Below are 26,419 nucleotides of genomic sequence, written 5' to 3'. Positions count from 1 at the left end.
GAGAAGTTGAGTAACCCCTCTGTTTACCCAAATGCATTTATAATATGGGTACTCATGAGCGCTGGTACACCTCGGTTACCCCTCATATAGTACACCGCCGACATTGGACAACCACCTGTTATCCAATATCAAAAATATGGGTACTCATAAGCCGATAAGGCGATAACCAATCTGTTACCTCTTATGTAGTACCCCGGCAGACAGACTGGAGCTCTAACTGTATCGTAACTTTCGCCTGGCCAAATGCTAGGTTCTGACATGCCAACACGTCTGAAGACTGGTCCGAAGACAGAAAAACACGTCCGAAGACAAAAACACGTCCGAAGACAACAACATGTCCGAAAACATAAATACGTCCGAAGACAAAAACGATTTAACAAACTCCATGTTAAACCACATTCAATAAACATCACATCATATTGAACAAAGTCGAATCAACATGCTCAATATATAAATCTCAACATCAAAATAAACTTATTCACAACGAAAATTACGATAGTATATAATATAACAAACCATATATATGTACCTATTTACCATTTATACACATATACAATCCATTATATCAAATACATATCATAGTTCATTAGTTAAACTGTAGCATATTCTTGAATCACCGCAAAGGTAGATTCGTCATTGTGAGATTTTACTCACCTTAAAATCTTGAGCGAAATTTCCACGATTCTGAATGTAAATCTTTTATTTGAAGTATCGATCACCTTGAATAGATAATAAAATAAATTAGAATCGTTACGTAAAACCTTAAATTCCAAAACAGTAATAATATATTTACTGGTCAGCAATTTTTGTTTTTACGAAATTACTGTTCACGTATTACTATTCACGTATTAATGTACAAATACATATTAATTACGTATTTCTGTACATGTACATACTATTTACGTATTTTCTGTACGTATGCATACTATTCAATCGTAAATATTGTCTCAGTAAATAATAATTACGATTTACCCTTCCGAAACTTTTTATATTTACTGTACGTAATTTACATTTACAATTACCGTACACAAAAGAAATTTACATTTACTGTTTGTAAATTACTTTTTACAATCACCGTACGTAAAAATAAATGTTTACAAACTTTCTGTTTTTGAAATCATTGTTCACGCGCCGCCGCATGTGGCGGCGCGTGGGTACACGCGCCACCTCCGGCGACCGCGCGTGGTGCTCACACGCCACTCAAAGTGGCAGCGCGTTGGGCCCACACGCTGATTCTATGACCGGCGCGTTGCACGCCACCGCCGCCCCAAAACCCTTTCTCTCCTCCTCCTCTACCCTCCTACGATCTCAGACCGCCTCTAGGCTACCTCCATGCCCTTCACGCGCCGCCTAAGGCGGCGGTATCTCCCCCCCTCCTCTTCCGCTCCTCCTCCTCCGATCCACCCTCAAAACGCCACAAATCCACACACAAAGCACAACCACCAACAAATCAAGCAAATCCTTACCCTAATCGTGCCTTGGATGCACCGGAGATTCGCCGGGGATGCGCCTAGGACGGAGGCAGTTTCTTGTGGAGATCTGGCGTGGCGTGGGACGGCGTGTCGAGCTCGGCGTCGACTGCGGAGGGTCGCGCGGTGCTTTTGAGCGTGGCGGTGAGAGACACAGATGGCCGGTGAAGGAGATCGCTGGCGAGGACAGTGAGGGAGGGAGAGAGCTCGAGGAGGAAGAGAGAGAAGAGAAAAAAGGGGAAAGGGAGGCGCGGGGTGAGGGTTTCCAGAAATGGAAACCCTAGCTCCATTAATTACCTTTTTATACTCGTTTCCAAAATCGGAAACTACTTCCATTGTTAATATCTTTCACGTACGACGTCCGATTAGAACGCGTGACATGTCCACGAACTCGTGTTGACGAGCTCTACAACTTTCGTGAAGGAAGTTTTCACAAACGTGCGACGGAGTAAAAATCGATTCTCAAGTTGCGGAAACGTAACGTTTTTCTAAATAAAAGTTCCGATAACGTTTCCGTTTTCGATTTACAACGTCGCAAGCAACCAAATATTGTTTAATGAATTTCACAAACTTTATAAAATTTAAACAATCCAATAAATTATTCTGAAAAATCGGGTATTACAGCAACAATGATTCTCTAAAAACATTTTTTACAAAGTAGTACGTACTAATGAATTCCAAGTCACTGGCCTGGTAAATCTAGCTATTAACTTGGAAAATATTTTATGTGAGAATCTTATAGACAATATATATTGTCAAACGTACAAGTTAAGTACTATATCTCTCAGAAACCCTAGCCGCGCTAGTTTCTCCCTAAGAAGGAACCCATCCCCCTCTTTCTCTTTCTCGTCCAGTGGTAGCCATCGCTAGCATGGGTTCTGTCTTTGCTGATGATGGGTTGATGTCATACGGGATGCCCCTGCTCTTCCCTTTGTTTTGGTAGGTCAAGTCAAATCTCGGGTTTCAATTTGCCTAGTTTCCTTCTCGGCATTGTGGTTCCAATGCTTTGTGGTGATCGACTTTATGGCAGGTGGCGTTGTTGTGCTTGCATCTTGGAGCCTCCTGGCTATCTGTGCGTGGTTCATGTCAAAGACGTCAATTTGGGGTAGCATGATGGTGGTGGGATGGTGGTTGGTGGTGTTTACGCAGGGCGGCGGGTCGCTGTTTGGTGGGGCTGCTGATTTGGGTTGGGCCGGCTTTGGCTATGGGCTTTCTCTTGCATTTGGCCTTGTGGATTTTGTTGCTTTTTAGTTTTTTAGCTAGGTCTACTATTGGGTTTAGGGCATTTGTTTTAGCTTAGGGCATTAGCCTCTAATTAAGATTTTTAGTGTCCTTAGGGTAGCCCCCTCTACGTAGGGTCGTCCTAGTAGTGGCAAATAAAGTTGTTAAGGTTTTTCCTGCCATGTCTTGGTTATATGCATGGTTTGAGCAATTTTTGTGGCTTACAACTTAGAGATTTCCTTAGTTTAGGGTTTCCTTGGTTTATAGGGTTTTACATAGTTCACTTCTATCGTAGATCGTGAGGACGTTCTATATTCAAGTTGTATTCCTACTTGAGGTTATTAATATATATGACGCTATCTTATTTCTTTAAAAAAAAACTTGGAAATTTTTTATCTTGCACGTGTGTTTGGTGTATTTGGTAATGATAAACTTGAGAATATCTATCGCACGGCTACATCTATGTGGAACATAAATACATAAATCATAATCAATAGGTAGGCAGATATCCAACACACAAGTGCACTATCTCAAAAGTATGGAAACGAAATAATGTACATATAATAGAGAAGAAAACAAAACCAAAAAAATTATAAGTTAAAATTGGAAGTATTGCCAAAGGTTACATAATTGAGAACCACAACGAACAAATACGATTCCCCTCACTCCGATGAAGGCACAGATTGGAAGGATCCCGCCAAAGCATCTATCAAATCTGCGCCAATCTGATTTTTCATGAGTGAAATTTAGACCGTAATACTTGCTCATGAATTACCATATAGGTAGTGTGAAAAGTGTTGGCAAATTAAAATATCAATGTAGCTATATTAATAATCGTACGTACTTTGATGACAGTTGGACAAATGCAAATCGATCCAAGACTTAGAATATATAAAAACTGCAAAATAAATAAAATAAAGATCCAATGTACATATAATGTATTCATGATGATCGATCAAAAACCTACCAGTGTGTTTGTGTAGTGGCAGTCATCGTCACTTTAACAACCTCATTGTAGAGGTTTGAACTTTGAAGTTTTATGCACTATGAGAAGTTCATTTCTCAAACTCTCTTTTCACTAATTAATTTTGCAAAACTTTGGACAAGTTTAAAATTTCGAAATAGCGAATAATTATCAAATATAAACATAATAACGAAAAATGTGCTTCTAAATGTACTTAGAAAATTTCTAACTAAACCTAACAAACTTTTTGCACCCACTCAATTACTAACTACACCCAGCGGCTTTCTAATAACACCCATTTGTTAGTTTTAAATCATACCCGCCTCCCTCTTGTATCAAATGCAGAAAAAAAAAATACCCAACATTGATGATACATAAGCAATGTTTTGCTTTGATTTAAATGTAGTCGGGCAAAAATATCACATTGCACAAAAGTGTAAAATATCACCCAACGTAATTTCACTCTTATCATCTAATAGACTAGAGTATAATTATTTCGAGTTCGAGCTATTTAAGACAAAATATGTCTCTTAGTTACAATCACTTGTTACAATGGAACACTCTTTGATTCCACTTATAAAGAAACTGATATGAGTTTGTATGTTTTTGTAGCTACACCTGAATTATGATGGGTTGCTTATGTACCCTAGAGGGATCAAGTCATTCATAGTTTAAGATCCAATGAGTGAATGACTCAATGGATGACTTTGATTTTGAATTTGGAATAGCGTTTATATGCGGTTGCATCTAGATTATTTGACTTTAAATTGCCTACATAGTACATACCTTGTGGGATCAAACCATATGTAGTTCCGGGATTTTGGGATTCTAATGGGTGGGTGACCCATTTACTTGGAATTAGTGTTTGAGGCATTTGTGAGGGTTTAAAGCCCTCAAGCATTTCTGGAATGTTTTGATTTTTCTTGTGCTTGATGAATTTGACTAGCAGCGTCAGGGATTTGATTTGAGATATGTGATTGCATCTAATGGGTCGCTAGATTGCTAATGTATCCCTTTTGAGAGATCAAATCGACCGTAGTTCATAACAGAATTTTGTGTCGTTATATTTTGACACATTTATTTATTTATTTAGGTCTCGCTCCTTTTTGTTGCAAAATCTAACTTCGAGTAACCGATGTGAACACACATGTCTTTGAACTAAAATATAAGATGCGCTTCTTGACTTTGGTCCGCACTCGAATAAATCTGAATACGGCTTAGAATTTTGACGAATGGCCCATTTTATAAGCATGTGCTTGCCGTAAGTGATTTAACAGCTCAAACTGATGAAGGCCCAATAACATTTTTTTTTCTTCCTCCTCTCTTTTTTTTTGGTTAAAGCTGAAAATTCAAAGACAAGAAAAGGGGCAAACGCCCAAACAGAGGTTCAGCCATAAGCTGTAGCCCATTACAAATAACCAGTAAGCATTATTGTCCAATTCTCAGCTCAACAGATGAGAGAGGAAGCAGGACAAGCAACGCACAAAAAGAGGAGCATATGCTCCGACACAAAAAAAATCAGTGAGGACAGGGGAGTCCATCGTTTCTCAGTACCATTGTTAGAGACGGTGGGGGAGTCTCCGACCAGCAGCGAAGACCCACCGTCCGAAAACCAAGCTTGGCTGCCTCATGTGCAGCGTGATTAGCTTCTCGGGGAATCCATTCCCAATCAATCCGATCAAAAAACCGGCACCTCCAGGTAATTTCTTCCATGATGATTGATGTTTTCCAATTAATACAAGTGCGATTTGTCTGCAACTCAGATATAACATTCTGAGAATCAGAGCGGAATCTCACTGATTTATAGCCTCTTTGTAAGGCAAGATCCACACCAGTCAAGACAGCACGGGCTTCAGCAATCTCAGCGTTCTCTGCCTTCAAAACAACAGCTAAACCCCCCAAATGATGACCCAAATGATCAAATATCACAACCCCAACACCACCTTTCAATTCATCTACCCAACAAGCATCAGTACACACCACAACTGTACCAGGGAGGGTTGGAGATTCAGAGAAAGTAATCATAGATGCAGGGATATGAATTTTGGTACTCAGAAACTCAAAGGCAGCATATGAGCTAAGAGAAATCACAAGTTCAGGGGAACATGGAGTGGCCCTGTAGACAAAACGGCACCTAGCTTTCCATATAAACCAACAAATGAAGCTGATCATGGTAAGAGCCCAATCACGATCCTCCTTACTCTTATATGATTGATAGTTATGTAATAACCAACAATCAAATGTAGTAATGGCTTGCATATTGATCTTCATACCCAATGGGGAACCAAACCACACTAACTTGACCCACGGACATAATAAAAGAGCATGTTCAATTGATTCATCTTCACCACCACACACAGGGCACTTGGGGTTGGATTTCATTTTGATTGATAGGTTGAGAAAAGTAGGGGTAGCACAGTTGATAGCCCTCCAGAGAAAATGTCTAATCTTTGGGAGAGTGGGCATTTTCCAAATAGTCTTCCATGTTGCTTTGTTGATGATGTGAGAGGAATGACTCTTATTAGCATCATAAGTATTGGAAATAAGATGGAGATGATGATAGGCACTCTTAACAGTGAAGGCACCATTCTTAGTAAGTGGCCAAATGAATTTGTCTCTGCCAACCCCTCTCCCAATAGGAATATGAAGAATACGATTTTTCAGCTCCGGTTGTAGGTACTCAGTAATCTCATCCAACCTCCAAGATCGATTACCCCAATTAATCAAATCATTAACAAGTAAGGGAACTTCTGAAGGAATTGGTCCAATAGGTAGAACATGAGACACTCCCCCGGTGGAGGACATAAGAGGAATCCACCTATCTCTCCATATATTAACAGAAGAGCCATTAATAATCTGCCAATGACCATTATTAGCCACAAAATCTCTTGCCTCAATCAAACTCGACCATCCCCATGAAGCACGATATCCTTTCTTGGCCTATAAAAAAGAGCACTTCGGAAAATATCTAGCCTTCATAACTTGAGCCCATAGAGAGTCAGGTTCGGTGATGAGTCTCCAAGCCTGCTTAGCCACTAGAGCTAGGTTAAATTGATGAAGGTCTCTAAAACCCAACCCCCCTTTTTCCTTAGACATACACAAGTATTGCCAGCTCTTCCAATGAATACTCTTGTCACAGCCACTCTTCCCCCACCAGAATTTCCCAAAAATAGAGTTCATATCGTCACAAATACCTTTGGGAAATCTAAAACATGACATGGGATATGTAAGAACAGCCAGAGCCACTGATTTAATCAGTATTTCCTTCCCTGCATGAGATAGTATTTTTTGTTTCCACCCTTCAATCTTCCCCCTCAGTCGATCTTTAATATAAGCCAAAGCACCATTTTTGGATCTAGCCCATATAGTAGGTAATCCCAAATAAATTCCAGGAGAAGAAGTACCACTAATACCAAGAATAAGACACATTAATCTCCTCATTTGAACAGGGGTGTTGAGTGTAAAATAGATGCTAGACTTCTCCACACTAATCACTTGACCAGAAGCTCTACAGTACTCTACAAATAACTTTGAGAGCCTGGTACAATTCAGCAGAGTAACTTTCATGAAAAACAAGGAATCATCAGCAAAAAAGAGATGGGATAAAGGAGGACAAGTGGGGGTGAGTTTTACACCAATAATGAGTTTCTCCCTCACAGCTTTAGTAAGTCTGAGGGAAAGAACCTCACTAATCAACAAGAAAAGGTAGGGGGAGAGTGGATCTCCCTGCCTAAGCCCTCGGCTAGGAAAGAAAAACTTGCCAGGATATCCATTTAGCACAATAGAGAACGAGACTGTAGTAATACAAGCCATAATGAGAGCAATCCACTCACAAGAGAAACCAAAACGGACCAATACAGCTTCAAGAAAATCCCACTCCACCCTATCATACGCCTTATTCATGTCAAGCTTCAACCCCATCTCCTGTTTATCACCATCGCTTCTCATTCTCAAGTAATGAAACCCCTCATGTGCCAACAAAATATTGTCTTGTATCAATCTTTCAGGAACAAAAGCATTTTGGTGTGGGGAAATAATCTGAGATAAATATGGCTTTAATCTGTTGGACAAGAGCTTGGAGAGAATTTTGTAAGAGTTGTTACACAAATTGATAGGCCGGAAGTGAGTAGTCCTTTCCGGATTTTCAATCTTCGGGATGAGCACAATTTGAGTCTGGTTAATATCTTGGAGAGAAACACGACCAGCAGTAAAATCCCTAGAAGTACTACAAACAATTTCTTTAACTATCTCCCAATACTTGTGATAAAAAATACCTGGGAAGCCATCCGGTCCTGGAGCCTTGAGTGCTCCAAGCTGAAAAGCAGCCAGCTTCACCTCCTCAAGGGTAACAGATCGACAAAGATCAAGATTCATCTCTGGGGTAACAATCGGAGACACTCCAGATTGGGAATCCCCCCAATCCCTACTACCCCCACTAGTAAAAATCAACTGAAATTGCTGCTCAAACTCACCTCTGATCTGACCATCCCCAACTAGCCAATTATCAACATCATTCTGGATCTTAATAATACGATTTCGTTGCCGACGATGAAGAGTAGAAAGGTGAAAGAATCTAGTATTTGAGTCTCCAGTTTTCAGCCATTTAACTCTAGATCGTTGGTGCCAGTACTTCTCCTCTTTTGCCCATAAAGTACTCAGCTTTTCCGAAATAGCCCCTTGCTCACCAGTACTATCAAACGGATCAGTAGTCTGTAAATCATCCAACTGGGTCATACATCTCCGAATATCAGATTTGTTATAGTTGGGAAATAAGGTTTTGCTCCAAGCCCGTAGACCATAACTACACAATCTTAAATTAACAACCCATTGATAAATGCCAGGGTAGGTAGTAATAGGCTTCCAACACTTCTTTACAATATCCTTGGGCTCCTCTTCATCAGCCCAACTGGCTTCAAACTTGAATGACTGTTTTCTTCTAATAGAAAGTGCCTCCATAGACAAGAGGATGGGATTATGGTCTGACCCAATCCTGGCCAAATGAGTTAGAAAAGAGCTCGGCCAGTTCATCATCCACTCCTCATTAAGTAAAGCTCGATCAAGCCTTTCTTGCAAAACGACCACACCACCCTCTTGTTGTGTTTTTGGCTCGTTGATGCATGTTGGAGTTAGGATTCAGTAATCAAATCCAGGTTTAGAAAGGAAATAAGTTAGCACAGCTTTTCTATATGTTTTAGGAGAGTATATCTTCCATTATTCTATTAGGATTTGTGTTAGGTTTAGTAATCCTAGTCCATATTGTATTAAGCAGCCCCTATTGATATAAATAGGGCTGCAGGGAGGTTTTTAGACAGAGAGACAGAAATCCTAAAGGGAGAGCTAAGGGTGATAGAGAGATAGGAGCTAGACAGGGAGGGGTTAAGGTCTGCAATAAGTACTTGTACCTAAATTCTTCAGTACTAGTAAATCTCTCAAGAGAGATCACAGTGGAGGTAGGCTTCAGCTGAACCACTATAACTTTGGTGTGTTTCTGTTTACTCTTCTTTGCTTATATCGCAAATAACTATTAAGATCTAAAGGCGCTTATAACAACACCTCTTTCCTACTCCATGTATAACGGGAACCCTTGTAACCAATATCAAGCAAAGCATTACCATTCATAAATCTTCTAAGAAAGTTATGTCTACCATGAACCCATACATTTCCGCCCTCCCGCTCATAGGAGGCTGCAATTTTATTCAAGTCACCAATCACACACCAAGCAATGGATTCATCATGATCCATAATAGACCAGGTATCCCAGAAGACCTCTTTATCACCAGCATATGGTGGCCCATAAAACCAGGTCATCCTAACCTTTTTTGTACCACCAGGAAGAGTCACCATAGAGTCAATAAAAAACTTTGAGAAATCAACAATGTCAACCTTATAATTCGGTCTCCACCACAAACTTAAACCCCCAGCAGTACCCACCGGAGGAACAATAAAATACTCACTAAAACCCATCTTATTACGAGTAGAATGGACATATTCATCTTTGTTGTGTGTCTCCGAGAGAAAAATGATACCCGGGTCATGTGTACCAATCATGTCTCGGAGAGCTTGAATTGTCAAGTCTGGTCCGAGTCCTTGACAGTTCCAGGAGAGAAAACTCATCGAGTGGATGCGGCTGTAGATGGCCAGCCGCCACGACCATAAGGGGTGGTTACTTCCCTCGTATCTTCATCTCCAACAAAAGTAGAATTATCACAATCAGTAACAGACCTACCTCTACCATGGCCAGTGCTCTTCCTCCCCCTGCCTCTACCACCAGTACTTTTCGATAGTCGCAGACCCGGAGAAAGACTAATCTTTCTTTTCTTCTTTTCTTCTCCATCCTCCCCCAAGCGTTTCTTTGGTTTCCTCTTCCTAGTAGAAGATCTAGGAGATGCAGTCAAAAGATCAGGAATGATAGAAGGAGTATCATGCTACATCCGAAGTAATACAAGGGAGAGCAGCAGTAATCACTGGAGGCGCAACTTTTTCAAGCTGTGATAAACTAGAACCGTTGATGCCTAGCCCCAGCTCCTCCACTTCTAACTCAAAATCCAACTCAGTGGGCCTGGGATAAAAAGGATTTTTATGGAAGTATTCAGAGCGAGTATCAAATACCCACGGAGGAATAACTTCCGGGTCAACCCATTTACCATCTTGTAATTTAATTCCACCGAATGCTCTAGTCAGACTCCCATTTCGATACAATGACCCATGTGCATTAGGGTCATACCAACATGGGCCTACCCGTTGGGGAGGTATAGGTCGAGGAACCACTACCGTTGTGTATCTACTGGCCCCACTATTTTGAAAATGACCAGTATCATCTCCATCAGGAGTTGAAGAGTGTGCCCTCTCACACATGTTCCCAGGTACACTCTCGCACACGCGCCGATCACCAACTTTTTCCCTGTCATTCACCTTCCGACGAAAAACTCCGAAGTTTGGAGCATAGGGATACTCCAATGGAAAACTGGATTGAGTTGAAAATGGCTTGGTTGGAGGCTCAGCAACTAAAGATCCATTGTATACTACTCCCAACTTTAATATTAGTGGATGAACACTATATCTACACCCCAACTTTAGATGGCCCAATCTACCGCACTTAAAACAGAATTTCTTAAGCTTCTCATACCTGAGATAGATCTTCATTGGAGCTGCATACCTACGTGGGAAATTAATGAACGTAGCCAGTGGACGGGAAGCATCAAAGTCCACTCTGATTCTTAAGTAGCCCCTGTTTCCAACCACAACAGGATCCTCAATATCCAATACAGAACCCAGCATGTTTCCTAACTTCCTGCCATTAGTTTCTTTCATCAACTCAGGAGGAATACCATGAGCTTGTATCCAGAAAGTCGCCCTTGCGGTATTCACCTCCTCCAAAGGCAAAGATCGAGGCCATATGCGGACTGAGAAGCATAACCCCCGAACATCCCAGGGGCTGTCATCAATAAGCTTCGCAGCCAACTTCTCAGAACCCACAGTGATCGAATAAGTGTTCTTCTTGACTCTGATAATGCGAATCTGTCCAAGAGTCTTCCACTTACCAGTCAAAGTGGCCTTGGTACCTCCCAAGCTTGGTTCCTCATCAGCAATCAATGTTCCCAATAGGCAGATACCACTCTCCAAATCCAGGAAGTCAGCGCTCTCTTCGAAACTACAAGCCATAGCTTCGATGATATCATCATCTCCATAAGGGATCTCATCAACATCTCTTGAACTAGAAGCCATAATGGCTTTAAAATGAGACAAGCTCAATAAATACTCACAACAGAGTAGGTATGATCTAACCAACTGAGAAAGAATTAACCAGTAGATCAAGTACAGCTCAAAAGAACAAGCACCACCTCCAGTAAAAACACAGAAGAAGGAACAAGGGAAAAGGATTGTGAGAACTATGGATAGAAAAGGGAAATGGGTAGTCTTTGAGATCTATGGGGTTGTGGAACGGTAAAGGAAGGCTGGGATAATAGGGGAAGGAAGAGTTTCTAGTGAGAAGGCAGAGCTTCTCTCTCTAGCTAAAGTCATTATTTTACACTAATTGTTTCCTCCTCTCTTTTACGCCAGACTTCATTCCCACATTCTTCACTTCCTCTGTTTCCTTCTTCTAAATTGAACAAAAGCCACAACCAAGACGTGATGCCGAGGTGGTGCCATTTCAGAGCATGAAATTTGGAGCCCTAACATTCAAGAGAAGAGAAGTTGCAATCTTGAATTCTAGAGTAGAACAGTACCGTGACGCCCAACACCTGTTCGTTGAAATGCCAAGGAGAACTTTTGCAGCAATTTCCACAATGATTAATTGAACCAAGCTCCACATTCCTCTCATGGCTTGAGTTGAAGTTCACAATCAAAATAGATTTGAAGTTCGAAAGTCATCTCGGGTTGGGTTTTCATCAGAACATAACTCTTCACTCATTGAAGCCTATACGGCCTTGTTGCTTCCTTATGAAGGTAAATAGGTGAAGACAACTCCCACTTTGCATTTTGGCTTTGTGCACAGCAAAATTGAAGTCTTCAGTTTGGTTCTTCTCTGTTGGATGACTCTGGGGGTTCCAATATTGATCAATGCGAGCCTAGTGAGCTTTGTGCAAAGACAACACAAATAGCTTGGGGGCAAAATTGCAGAGGCACATAAAAATGGCGAGCTTCTCCATCTTTCTTTTGCTCGGGATGCATTCCTAAAAACACCAAACTGAGGTTGTTCGTCTTATCCTCTTCAAGTGAAAGAGAATGGTCTGAGTTGTTGCCTACTTGCCTTCAATTTGTAGAGATGCAAAATGATGCCCACCACCTGTTCGACAAAATGCCCCAGAGAAACCCCTGTAGTACTTCTTTGCTGAATTTTGGTATAGGTATACACTGAGCTCTTTGCTTTTCTTCTTTATTGATTGAATTAAATTAGAGAAAAATTCACCAATGGTTCTGAACTCTTATGACATATTCAGTTTTATCTCTAACCTTTAAAATTGATCAAAATAATCTCTCAACTCCTGTTTTACCGTCAACTAGATCCATCCAACCAAATTTCGTTATTGTTTTGTTAATTTCATGACATGGATCATGTGTGGGCTCCCACAAAAAGGGGTAAATTAGACATATTACTAAGAATGAAGACTTAAACTTGTTTCCATTTAATATCTCTCTCAACGGATTCTCATTTTCTCAATTCTAAACTCATTTTGTCAACTCTAAATTTGGCAATAAGTTGATTTCGATCGAGACTAAGGGTTACAAACATCATTTGCCCATTTTATAGGGGCTCATGCATGATCCACATCATGAAATTAACGAAAAAGTGACGGAATTTGGTTAGATGGATCTAGTTGATAACAAAGCAGGAGTTGAGAGATCAATTTTAAAGGTATCAAACTGACCATATCATAAGATTTCATGGACCATTAGTGAATTTTTCTCATTAAATTACATCAAGCTTTCACCCATTTATCTCATTCAATTTGATTGAAGTTTCCTGGAATATAATAGCACCGCCAAGGATAAGAATTTTAACTTTGGTAGCACCTCTTCACAGCCTTTTTGTTTTGTTGTCTCAAGCAATTCATAATCAAGATATTTTGTTTTATGCATGTGTAGCTCAAATAGCATTCATACATATGGTCTCCGTCACCATTCATGTTTATTGTAGTCTTTTAGTTTTGCTTTGTGCCATACTTCATATTGTCAACTCCACGGCCCCTCTTTTTTATTTTGTATAGGTGACATAATCTCACAGCAGCCACAGGGCTATGTTTTAATTGTCAGGGTCATTTTATTATTTTATATGAGACTTCTGGGAGTTGGGGCAGAGGCCGAGGCCTTTGGTTTGTTGTTTGGACAATATGTGACTTGGTATTTCAGGAGAACATATCGTCTGTCGTCTGAGACATGTGTTTGGCTGTGGTGACGAAAGAACATGGCTTTGATAGAGAATTTCATTATGATCATCCTGCCCGGAATTATAATTTTCTTGTGGCATCGCTGAGAAGCTTTTGAGTATAGCGGAGTAGGAGAGGGTCTCAACCTTTTCAGTGGGCATCAAGCTTTGGATGTTCTTCGACAGGGCTTCGACTATGTTTTCTCCTTGCTCTCCTTGTTCTTTCTTCTGCGTCTTCTTTTCCGTCCTCCTTTTTTCTTTGACAGTAGAGGAAGTCTTTATTTATAGAGGTCTTGTAGCCAAGTAGTTGAGGTTGAGTTGGTCTCGGCCCTCTATAATTGATTAGAATTCATCCTTTTGAGACCCGCCCCGAAGACTTCAATTTTATTTCAACTTCCTCAAAATTTGCTTTATCTTCCGCTCCGCACAAGGCTATTGGAAGCCTACGAGTATTTAGACTCCCCAATCTTCCAACCTCCAGAAGGAACATATATTTTCTTTTCATTGTGTGGTTTTATTTTACCAAAAAAAAAATCCGGTTTCAACACTGAATTGAAATTGCTTATGAGAGATTTGATCAATCTAAACTCTAAAAGATGCTTAGATATTTGATTAAATGCTTCGACTCGTTGGATGATTTGGTTATCTCTTAATCTAAAATCTGTTAGTACAAGTACATAGAAAAGGAAGCAATCACTCAACCATAATTCTTCCTCATGGATATGAAATAAGTGTCTTCTAATTAAAGAAAGCTTTGCGGTTTTAATTCATAAATATACAAAATGAATGCATAATTGCACTCCCAACAACATCGATATTAAACCTTGAAGCAATAGAGAGATATTAAAGCCTTGAAGCAATTGAATGAACAGGTTCTGGGTTATGCTCGAACAAACACTGCATTTGCAGATTTTATTGGTTTTTTTTGTTATTATCATGTTAAACAATGAAATGTCCTTTCATACGAGGATAAAATCAGTTTTTTAATTTGTTGAGTCTAGTTAGAAATTTACCGAGTACATTTGGAAACACCCTAACAAAAAATGGTTTCCAATTGACTCAGGATTCACAGACATTTTCTGTACGTGCGTCTACTGAGGGTGATTGAGTCTATAATTAATTTGATTGTGCTGACTGCATGGTAATGATGGTAAGGTTAATTTGATCTCAAAAGGGGATTTGGATCTAATTATCTCACCTCAAACTGTGTATAATAAGATCTTAAGGACTTAGACCAGAATTGTTTTTGATATTGATTAATAAAACCGTAATGTACCTTGCCCTACTTAACAACACGTACTAACGTACAAATATGTAACCTTACTGCTTAATTTATATATATATATATATATATATAGGACCGTTCTAAAGAGGACGTCTGTAACTCCCCTAAAGCGTGGACATATTTGTTATCTCATTCATCACAGTCCGACAACGGCACCTCTCTTGCCGAACGGTGTCCAGGCCTCTACATGAAGCTTCTTCTTGATAGTAGAGTCTCCAATTAATTACTAGTTTATGATTGGCTTTCCACCGATTTGAAGTTTCAATCAAAGTTGCTGCCTAGAACCCTCAAACCTCGATTGAATTGGCTTCCATCTTCGATGAGACATCTTCTGGGATGCCTATGGTCTCAATCCGACAAGAGGAGCGCAACCGAGAAGAATGACATCCGCACTTTTTCGGGTTTGCAGACGTTCGCACCATTATATATGTGTGTGTGTGTGTGTGCAGTTCCCTTTCAGAGCGGAGTCCCGCTTTGAAATTAAAGTACAGAGTTCCTTATTTGATTAATTTTTCGGTCATTTTTTCACATCTCTACCATTCAGTAGTTAGATATAAGTATTTCTAGATCATCCATACAAAATTTCAACAAATTTGGTGATCGTTAAGGTATCAAAACATTATTAAATTTATGAACCAACCGAGTTTGTCTAATTAGAACCATTCTTGTAAATCACAATTGTGAAAGCTTAAATGATCACCAAATTAAATGACATTTTGTATAGATGATCTACACATACATACCTAACTACTAAATGATATAGATGTGAAAAATGTCCGAAAATTAGTCAAATAAAGAACTCCACACTTTAATTTCAAAGCGAGACTCTTTTCTAGAAGTGGACTATATATATATATATATATATATATATATATCATTGATCATTGATATAATTTTTGAGAGATGCAACTAGTACGTATTTCCAACAATTCTATATCATGGCCTTCGATGCCTCAGAAAGACATAAACCTTCACGTACTCTTTTCTCCGGAAAACCTAATTATATGTTCCGAAGTTTGGGATTAGGGTACGGTTCACGTTCGAACTCTCTTAACATGCACTCAGACGGTCAGACCAGTTCAGGACTTGGGTGCGTTCTTCTATTTATTACTATTTTGGTTAATTTTAAATTGAGTTGGTTCGCTATCATAGAAGAGTAACTAGTTGATTAGGACTACAACCAGTCTCATTATTCACACAAACCATTTAGCTAGCTAGCTAGCTAGTACATTACACAAAAGAATCACACAAAACAAATGCATAATAGTAGAGAATATGATCCATCATGACTCGTCAAAAACAGCTAAAGTAGAAGCATTCTAAATGGCATGGTGACACAAAAGAGTGGGCATCGACTACGAACTGAGCTGCAACATTGAACTGTTCGTTTCTCCGAATCACTTGACCAGGTACGTGCAATTAATATAAGGAGGCCTCATCAGGACGCTTTATTTAGTTAGAAAATCCAATTGAAGCAAACGATGGAGCCCTAATTAAGACATGAAAATCATAGCCCATGCGGTTCAAGGGTACGATAAGATAGCGGGGCTGGAGCTTTTGTTTGAGGACCATCATCAGATTTATCCTCATCATTTACAGTACTTGAAGACCTTGCTTTACAAGGAATGAAAGTCAAGGACCTCGCATTGGGACATATTCTGGGTTTGGAGAAGAAATTAGCACAATCAGCCTTCGATCTCTGATTCGGAAGATCCGAAATGCAGTTCACCTTGATATCAAGAATTCCTTTCTTTATCAACTTCCTGCATTTTGGTCCGACCTGGGTGAAATAGTTTTTGGCCAATGTCAGCTTCGCTAAATTTGGCAACTGGCAAACCGACTCAGGCACTGCCCCATAGAACTTGTTGTTGGCCAAGTTCATAAGCTGCATTTTGGACATGCAACCAAATGATAGTGGTATCGGACCCGTTAACTGGTTGAAGCTGACATCAAACACGGTGGACTTCTTCAAGTTCCCTATTTCCATTGGTAAACATCCTACATGCAAAGTAAGATTATCAAATCTGAAAGCATAGGGGCCGGTAGTGTGTGTGACGTACAAATTAAAATGCAAATAGTACGTAGGTCCAAATCAACTATATACGACACAATCGTGTTTTGCAGAAAAACGCTCATATATATGTACACCGACACATACGTAAATTCAGCATTAGCCTCTAGGGAAAATAAAATTTGAAATAGTATTGCATAATTTCGAAACATGTAGCGAAAGAGAAGCATTAGAGAATTACATACTATTATTGTTATACCTGAAAGGCTGTTCTTCAGGAAGAGAACCTCATAAAGAGTGTTTGCTGCTTTGCCAATGCTTCTCGGGATTGAACCGGAAAATTTGTTGTTAGAAAAAGTAATATAATGGGCTGGAGTCGAGCCAAGAGAACTAGGGATCTTCTGAACAAGATTATTGTTGTTGAGGAAGAGTACGTCAACGTCTAGGTTAAACACCTTGGGAGGGATAGTGTTTCTAAAAGTGTTGAAACGGAGATCCAAGAAAGTCAATTTCGAGGCAGCAAGAACTTCATTTGGGAACACCCCAGAGAGCTTGTTGTTGCTCAGGTCGAGCTCATAAAAGAATCGATGCTGGGCTGTTCCATTCGGGACTGTCCCCGTGAAGTTATTAGAGTTTGCATAAAAGAAGACCAAGTCGACTAACTTGTCGATGAAGCCATCGAGGGGGAGGATGGAGCGTTTGCCGCCAAACAAGAAGCCATTGAAGTCGACTCCGATGACGCTTTTCTGCTTGAAGTCCGGAACAACTGCACAGAGAAAGCCCTTGTATTTGCATACATCATTGCCCACCCATGTTCCTGTGACGTTTTTGGGGTCACTCTGGATTTTGGACTTGAAGTTTTGAATCACATTGAAGGCATTTCGAATTCGAGGGCTTGCAAAGCCGCCCGGTTGAGCTTCAACTCTATCATGTTGCAAAAATACATGGAGGAAACAGATTGAAAGCAAAATCGAAGTAAAAATAGAAATGTTGGAACTCATCTTGTCTTGGTTTACAATTATAGACATCAATATGTAACACTATATATAGAGAAGGGAAACTAAGGTACGTAGACTTGTGGGGAGAGAGAGTGATCAAGAGTCGAGACTCACTATTTCGACTGGACCCTCATTCGTTGCATTATGAATTTGCTTTAGTTTTCTTTTTACGTCTTTTTTGCTTTGCTTTAGTTTTTTTTGGCGCGTTCAGGTTAGGATAAATAAACAGTTTTTTTTAGTGGAAACTGGAAAATATATATGTGCAGAGGAGATTCGATGCTTAAAGAGAACAGAAAAGAAAGGCATCGTACGTACAACACATGAAACATTAAAGATGATTGTAGGCCAGATGCACACTTAGCCTTTCGCCCCGACTTTGATTCCATAAAATGACATAACGATAATCCGGCAAATCACTCATTCGGCAACACAGCCAGGAGGAGATAATGATAATTAGCAGATGGAGCTAATGATCCTAATTATCTGCACTTTTTAGCATTTTCTTGTCGATACAATGATCAAATTAGTGATATTTTTTATTATTAGTATTTTTAACACTAATTATCTGCACGTTAATACACTTACAACTAAAAAAGTATAATTAATATTTGTGAGTCGAACTCGTGATCTCTCGTACTTACAAAACGAGTATATCATCCACGACATGACAACTGATATAAGATGTTCATTAGCTCATCACAATTGCATCTCCGTTGTCAACCCTACAACCACCACCAAGCGAAACTATGGCCATTGAGAGTTTGAGATCATTATTTATGAACAGAAAAGACAACGTACAAGTGATACCTTAACAAGCGTTGATACAATTGCAAATTCCACCGAGCTAGAAACTTAATTTAGGTCTTATGTAGGTACCCTGTATCAATGTATCATCATGTTATGATTGGTTAATGATTTCTCACCTTCACATTTCCGGGACTACAATACCTTGACTCACAAGGATCCAAGTCTTATCCACAGCAATAATGCAATTCTCTTTCCTGGAAAGAAGAAACCAAGAGCTTGACCATACCTGGGTAGTGATTATTAAAGCCAATGACCATGCTAAAAGGTATAAAAAGTTTTTCAAGTCTGTAGAAATCAATATAAATATTTTAGTCCTTTCTTAAATATGTTCATGTATGTGGCTTAAACTAATACAATCGACAGTTCCACATGTTACACGTCTCAAGCAGGGACCTAGCGCCAACTTTTCTCTTTCTCTTTAAGCACAGAGCATATATATATATATATATATATATGAATTATTTTATTGGTTCTTGAGGTAAACCTTCAACCCACTGGTATCGGTCGGGTCGGGCTAGGACTAGTACTACTCAAAATTTAGGATTTAAGGTAGGGCCGGATCGAGTTTTGACGAAGTCATAAAATTTAGGGCCGGATTAATACTTTAATATGCAAGTCTTCGGCCGCCCTAACAGCTCTTTTTTTAAGATTAAAAGGATCGGATAGGGCCAGGCCGGGCCTCTAAATAGGACTAAATAAGGTCAAAACCGGTTTGACCTCACATTATGTATATTGAAAAATATTCTATATAAAAATATTAAAGTTATTGTTTTCTCTCAAAATTTAGCTATATAATTATACACCTAATATAAGACTTTTATTTTTAATTTATAATCATATTTCACGTACATATATATAATATATTTAACTTAAGAAAAGTATAAATATAAGTCGAAGTGCTTATATTTACATATTCAATGAATTTTCACTCAAAATCAAGGATTATTTAACAAAATAAAAATAAAACTTACAAAATCAATAAACACAAAACAATAAGTTCTATTGTATATGTAATTATATAACATATTTGAAAAATTGAAAAAATATGTTAATATTAGGGCCTAAAATGGCAAGATTTTAGGGCCGGACCGAGTTTAGCCCTATAGGGTCGGGTGGGCTTTAGGGCGGGGCATTAGGGCCGTATGATGAGACCTACCACTGGGGGCTCATTTTTTAGAATGTAGTAAAAAATTTTGTGTTATTTTAACTAAAATATTAAATATTAGTCTAAATATTAACATATATGTCCAATATAAATTTAATATACATATTACATGTTAATATGCACTCAAATAATTAATTTCCTAGGTTCGCCACTGCCTTCACTCTGCAATAGGACCCAGTAACAGCAGTCCTGTTTCCAGTGATCCTCGTTCCTGATCGATCAAATTGATCAATGTGTTTTAGAGGGAATTTACTCTCTTAATTAACAGCTAGAGAATATGGCCCATTATCATTTGATAATGCATGCACGATCTATCATTTCGAGTAATCCATCATAAATTGAACATTTTGGGAAATTAACATTACTTCACAATTGTAAATTTGGTAATATTATTGGCCTCTTTAGTCCTCTGAGCCTCTGAGGTATATCTATTGGGGTTTGGGAGGTTACAGAAGACGAGCATGCTGAGTTCGCCATTGATGCATTCGAAGTTTCGAACAGGATTGAGCAGCTCACTGGTTTTTTTTTTTTTTGATAATAATACTTCAAAAAAGGAAAGCCAGAACAGCCAAATACAAACAGAGCCCAGAAATGCTGGAGCCCGAAACAACAATCAACATAAGCTTAACTGCTCAGTCTGCTCGCTGGGAGAGAGGAAGAGGAACAGACTAAGCACAAAAAAGAGGGAAGAGAAGTAAGAACTAGGTCCTCTCCAGATCACTATGCATGAGGACAGGGAAGTCCATCATTCCGGAGAACCAAAGTCAGAGACGGTGGGGGTACCTCCGACCGAATGCCGAGCTCCGTCGCCCATAAACCGATCTTAGCTGCAGCATGAGCAGCACAGTTAGCCTCTCTCGGTATATATCTACTGCCATCGGATTCGATTGAAGAAGCTACTCTTCCACTTGATATCATCAATGATAAGGGAGAGCCTCCAATTCTTGCATGTCCCATTTGAGTTCAGATCCGCAATCACCATCTTAGAATCTGACTAGAATACAACATCTGCAGGTTATGCATCTCGATCAGCCAATCGAACGCCGGCCAAAACCGCCATAGCCTCCGCCATCTCAACACTCTCAGCCGTCACTGACTCCGCAGAACCACCGATCAGTTGCCCCAATGTGGTATCTGATGATCACACCATTGTCACCCCTCCTTCTATCAATCCAACCAACGTCAACGCTAATAGCCACCGAACCAATTGGGGGAGGAAACCAATTGCAAGAGGCCAAATGGAGCAATCGAGGAGGAGGAGTAGCCTTGGCTGTAGCATTTACAAATTCAGTAGTAGCCAAACTACCCAACTTAATAATCAGCTCTGGCTAAAGAGGAGTGGATTGGTAAACAAATCGGCACCGTACTTTCCAAATAAGCCAACAGTAGAAGCTCACAACAGTAAGAGCTCATGATCTTTCCTCCTTGTTGTATCTATTGATGATGCTAGATAGTCATTGATCTAAAGTAGTGATTGCCTGTTTATTGATCTTAATACCAAGTGGGGAACCGAACCGAACCAACTCCACCCAAGGACACAGTAGAATAGTGTGTTCAATAGACTCTGCAAACTCACCACATATGGGGCATAAAGGATTAGTCTTTAGCCTTATAGAGAGAGATAGGAAAGTAGGGAGTGCCAAGTTCAGTGCTTTCCAGAAGAAGTGTCGAACTTTAGAAAGAGTAGGTAGTTTCCATACTGTTTTCCAACAAGAGCTACAGCTGATGGAGTGTGAGGAGTCATGTATAGGAATAATAGTAGAAGAGCTAGCATGGTGAATATGATAGTATGCACTACTCACAGAGAAGCTCTCATTCTTACTGAGGCCAAATGAATCGATCATCATCAATTCCCCTACCAATAGGAATATACCTAATCCGATCAATATCCCTCTGACTTAGGAGATGCTGTATACAGTCAATATCCCACTGTCTAGTTTGCCAATCGATCAAATCTCTCACAACCATTGGCCCAGGACAAGAATAGGACCATGACTAACAAGCTTGGCCGGACCCAATTCACCATCAGTAGGAGGAATCCAACAGTCTCTCCAGATCGACATCAACCTTTGCCCCCGAAACAATTTGCCAGTAACAATTGTTAGAAATAAAATCCCTTGCCTCTAACAAACTTGACCAACCCCAAGATGCAGCTCTCTGACTACTCTGGCAAAAGTGGAACAAGAGTTGCCAACCCTAGCCTAATAATGCATGCAGTATACGTATACATGGTTTACCATATTGATGATGCTTTGTATGAAGACGCTAAAATCCGATGCATGTGAGAAAAGATCAAGAAATTAATGAAACGTAGACTACATGTCATGTAGTTTGGCACTCTCTCTGCATATGCACATACGTGCTGCAGTTGTTTGTTTCTACAAAGATCCACAATTAGTTCGTACCGATTTCTATGAAAGACCTTTCATCACGTTCTCACTTAGTTTCGTTTAAGCAACCATGCATCGAAATTAGCTAGCGCTGCCAACCTTTGATCAAGCATTACCGCATTACTTCTCCCACAAGTATGAACAGGCAAGATATCGTGAATTTAGAAATATATGAATTAGATGTTAACATTCTAGTTCGGTTTTTACATTGGAAAAACATGAAATACTACAACAAACAAGTCTGTTATGAGTCGAACTCACGACCTTCTACTTAACATAAGAAACCTATGCCGCTAGACCAAATTAATGGTGACAATCAACAATTTTTATATACAAAAATGTGTGTTGTACCATTTGGCGGAACAAATAACTCGCCCGCCGTAGAAAAGACATGATACATTGAATACACATACTAAGACATAGCCGACCATTGGAACAAAAGAATGGTAGGAAAAAAACTATCAAACATCTAACCAACACTCCATGGAATTTAGCAAAAGAATTAGAGATAAATTTACCCTCCATATATAGGCTTAGTCCTTGAGGTAAGTTTCGTGTGGCTTCGAAAAATGTTTCGGTTTTGTTAATGAAGATAAAAGATGTGTTGAATTTGATGTTTCTTATTTATTATAATTACTCAAGAAGCAAATATATATGGCAATAATGTATAATTATGATTCATTAATGTGCAAAATACAGATAAGTAACTCGATTAAGCAAATCAAATTATCTATGTTCCATCGATTGATCAATTCCATGGTTCAGATTTAAACATAACAAGTAGAAAACAAAACAAAAATCTTCTGATGGTCAAAATTTAGAGGATACAGGAGACTCTGTTTTCCTATTTCAACGCAACAATCGTTATTCTAAACCAATCCCAACTGGTTGTCTCCTTCCCCCTTACCCAGCCTAGCTATCACAATCTCCCCTCAAAACCCCCATATATATATATATATCCCCACCAACTCTTCCAATCCCATAATTTTCCAACCCTTTTCAAACATGGGTCTCTTTTCTTTCTCCTCCCGATCTTCTGGGTCCGCCATGGCCGCCGCCGTTTTCTTCCTCCTCCTCCTCGGCCTCGCTTCCGCCGCGGATATGTCCATCATCGACTACGACAAGAAGCACCACATGGGCGGCGGTGTCGTACCGGGAAGGACCGAGGCCGAGGTTAAGGCCATGTACGAGTCGTGGTTGGTGCAACAGGGCAAGGCGTACAATGCGCTGGGTGAGAAGGAGAGGAGGTTCGAGATTTTTAAGGATAATCTGAGGTTTGTTGACGAACACAACAAGGTGGACCGGAGTTACAAGGTGGGGTTGAACCGGTTCGCGGATATGACTAACATGGAGTACAGGTCAAGGTTTCTGGGGATGAAGAAGGACCGGGCGGCCAGGCTTTCGGGTGAGAAGACGGGTCGGTATTTGTTTCGGGTCGGGGACAAGTTGCCCGAGTCTGTGGATTGGAGAGCCGAGGGTGCTGTTGCCGAGGTTAAGGATCAAGGCCAATGCGGTGAGTTTATACCATGATGTTTTGTGTTTCTGATATTAATGTCTCAAAGAAGCATGTTTTGTTTTGTCTTGTTTAACTGGGAAATTTGCTTTATAATTTTGTTTTGTTCTGATATGAAATTTATAACTGCTTGCAAAAAGGGTGAATTTTTATTTACTATTTCCTAGTAATAAACATATGATTTTTGATTATATAATGTGAATATATCATTGTTAATTTTGTTACTTCTAGCAAAGTTGCTTACTTTTACAGGTCAATAGTCTCTTGTATTCAATAGATTGTTGATTGTGTGATACGATTGGTTCATTTAGCTGTAATCTAAATCATTGCATCTATAATTTTTTATTAGCTTATCTATCTGTTAGAATTACTCGTATGATATTCAGAATATGCGAGTAATCCTTAGATTTATGGTTGTAACTAACATGATTGTGTTCTGAATTGAAGGGAGTTGCTGGGCTTTCTCGACGGTTGGTGCAGTGGAAGGTATAAACAAGATTGTGACCGGTGAGCTGATCTCATTGTCTGAGCAGGAACTTGTGGATTGTGATAAATCTTACAACCAAGGTTGCAATGGAGGTCTTATGGACTATGCCTTCCAATTCATCATGAACAATGGTGGCATTGATACCGAGGCTGATTATCCTTACCGGGGTACCGAGGGGACATGTGATATCAATAGGGTAAGCATCCAATAACTCTTGGATATCATTTCAACAGTGAATTGGTTTCATTACATCATCATGATCTTAATATATACTTGGCTTTTGTCCAGAAAAATGCTCGTGTTGTTTCCATCGATGGATATGAAGATGTTCCACAAAATGATGAGAGCTCTTTGAAGAAAGCGTTGGCACATCAACCTGTGAGTGTTGCCATTGAAGCTGGAGGTCGGGAATTCCAGCTCTACCAATCGGTAATGCCTCTGTTTTACATGTTGTCTTCTTTTTCCTGTAAAATTGATGGACTATTGATTTACCATAGAATGTTGACATGGAGTATCTGACAAGTTAGGTTATGTCTATTATAATGTTCAGGGTGTATTCACTGGACGCTGTGGTACCGATCTAGACCACGGTGTGCTTACCGTAGGGTATGGTACCGAAGATGGCAAGGACTACTGGATTGTGAAGAACTCATGGGGTCCTAACTGGGGAGAAGCTGGTTTCATCAAGTTGGAGCGCAATGTGGCCGCCAAGACTGGCAAATGTGGCATTGCCCTTGAGGCCTCGTACCCAACAAAGAAGGGTCAGAACCCGCCTAGACCTGGCCCAACCCCTCCATCTCCTGCACCCCCTGTGAATCCATCAACTGTTTGCGACGAGTACTACACTTGCCCGGCTGGAACCACATGCTGCTGCGCCTATTCGTATGGAAGCTTCTGCTTTGGTTGGGGATGCTGCCCTCTAGAGTCTGCAACCTGCTGCGATGACCGCTACAGTTGCTGCCCTAGTGACTACCCTGTCTGCGACCTTGAAGCTGGAACTTGCAAACTGGTATTACACAGAGCTTCATCTTTTTTCCCTGTTCTTCTTTCTATGCCGTGACCTTTTTCGCTTTTACTAATGTGCTTTTTGTGTGCTGAAACAGAGCAAGAACAGTCCAGTGAGTGTCAAGGCAATGAAGAGAACTTCAGCTACAAGTAGCATCCGCTGGTTTGGTGGCAGGGGTCCAAGAAATTGAGAACCAGATTTAGTGTCTACAAAGGAAAAGCTTGTCTGTGTTTTCATTGACATCCCCAGTTACAAACATACATTTAGATCCGTTTATAGTCGTGATTATTGTAGATAAATGAACTCATATGGGGATACTGGCCTTATATCAATAAATGTAAATACTTTTATTTGCTTGTTAACTTCCCTCCATTATGTGCATATGCTTCTTATTGGTTTCTAGTCTTGATCATGTCCTACGAGCATTTTAATCCTGTCAGGTTTCAACTAAGATCTTGCATCATTTTGGGGATCAATCTCAAGAAAGAGGCGGTAAACATTTTCAACCCATCAAACCTACCAACTATTCTGGCCTGCTTTCAAAACTAGCCATTGTGCCCCATCCTCAGCGTCCTCAGTGAATCAAGGTCATGATATGCATTCGATATAATGTGTTTATTCCTCAGGGTTACGATATGTATTCGACATAATCAATTAAGTGTTCATGGTGTCAAGAAAATGTTATATACCAAATATCGCTGTTGAAGGAGTCCGGAGATAACTGATTCAATGAGTAACTTGGAACTCATTGATGCTCTCTCAAGAAAGGCTCCGACACTGGAGCATTTAGTCTCTTTGTATGACCATTTCCTATCTAGCTTCTTAGTTCCAATCCTCCATCGATCATATTTAGGCACGTGCACTGTGGGATAAACTTTGTAGCGGACAAACTAGTTGTTTTCACCAATTTCCACGACGTTATGTTTGGTTTGATGTTTCCATCTTTTTTGTGATTCAAGCGTTCTATTTGAATCAGCTGAGATTTTGTGTTATTGTTTTTTTCCTTGATTTATGTCTAAAGAATAACATATAGCAAGGACTCTTTATCAATCAACCAGTATATGATCAGTGGAACTGAAACTCCTGCAGGAACCAAATAGGAACCAAATAATGCTTCGAAAGTTTATGATTCGGACAGTCCTATACTCACGAGTCATGACCCAAAAACAAAGGACAGTCCTAAACATCTAACCGTTCCGTTGCCGTGAGACGATCTTGTTCCTAACTTCCTACAG

General features: G+C 39.8%; 2 protein-coding genes across 2 annotated transcripts; one reads left to right on the top strand and one right to left on the bottom strand.

Annotated features, from left to right (window-relative positions):
- Nucleotides 1-16,024: 16,024 nt before the first annotated feature.
- On the bottom strand, nt 16,025-17,819 carry LOC126783373 (uncharacterized protein At4g06744-like). Its single transcript, XM_050508829.1, has 2 exons — nt 17,078-17,819; nt 16,025-16,805 (listed from the first exon to the last, which is right to left on the bottom strand). The coding sequence occupies exons 1-2, from the start codon at nt 17,817-17,819 to the stop codon at nt 16,315-16,317; spliced, it is 1,233 nt and encodes a 410-aa protein (XP_050364786.1). The 3' UTR covers nt 16,025-16,314.
- Nucleotides 17,820-23,170: 5,351 nt separating this feature from the next.
- Nucleotides 23,171-25,540, top strand: LOC126782156 (cysteine proteinase RD21A-like). Its single transcript, XM_050507339.1, has 5 exons — nt 23,171-23,691; nt 24,139-24,374; nt 24,467-24,607; nt 24,729-25,187; nt 25,282-25,540. Exons 1-5 carry the CDS (start codon nt 23,184-23,186, stop codon nt 25,372-25,374), a joined length of 1,437 nt encoding a protein of 478 aa, XP_050363296.1. The 5' UTR covers nt 23,171-23,183; the 3' UTR covers nt 25,375-25,540.
- The last annotated feature ends 879 nt before the right edge of the window (nt 25,541-26,419 follow it).

The sequence above is a fragment of the Argentina anserina genome, chromosome 2, assembly GCF_933775445.1.
Source record: "Argentina anserina chromosome 2, drPotAnse1.1, whole genome shotgun sequence".
NCBI classification, from domain to species: Eukaryota; Viridiplantae; Streptophyta; class Magnoliopsida; order Rosales; family Rosaceae; genus Argentina; species Argentina anserina.
Note: the sequence above shows the minus strand (reverse complement) of the source record. Positions and strands in the feature narration are given on the sequence as shown.

What these genes read in the sequence shown, in the direction of transcription:
- LOC126782156 (XM_050507339.1), top strand. Translation starts at nt 23,184, where the DNA reads ATGGGTCTCTTTTCTTTCTCCTCCCGATCTTCTGGGTCCGCCATGGCC. An exon ending in GGACATGTGATATCAATAGG is followed by an intron (nt 24,375 to 24,466) that starts GTAAGCATCCAA and finishes GCTTTTGTCCAG; the next exon opens with AAAAATGCTCGTGTTGTTTC. An exon ending in AATTCCAGCTCTACCAATCG is followed by an intron (nt 24,608 to 24,728) that starts GTAATGCCTCTG and finishes TATAATGTTCAG; the next exon opens with GGTGTATTCACTGGACGCTG.
- LOC126783373 (XM_050508829.1), bottom strand. Translation starts at nt 17,819, where the DNA reads ATGAGTTCCAACATTTCTATTTTTACTTCGATTTTGCTTTCAATCTGT. An exon ending in CCTGAAGAACAGCCTTTCAG is followed by an intron (nt 16,806 to 17,077) that starts GTATAACAATAA and finishes CTTTGCATGTAG; the next exon opens with GATGTTTACCAATGGAAATA.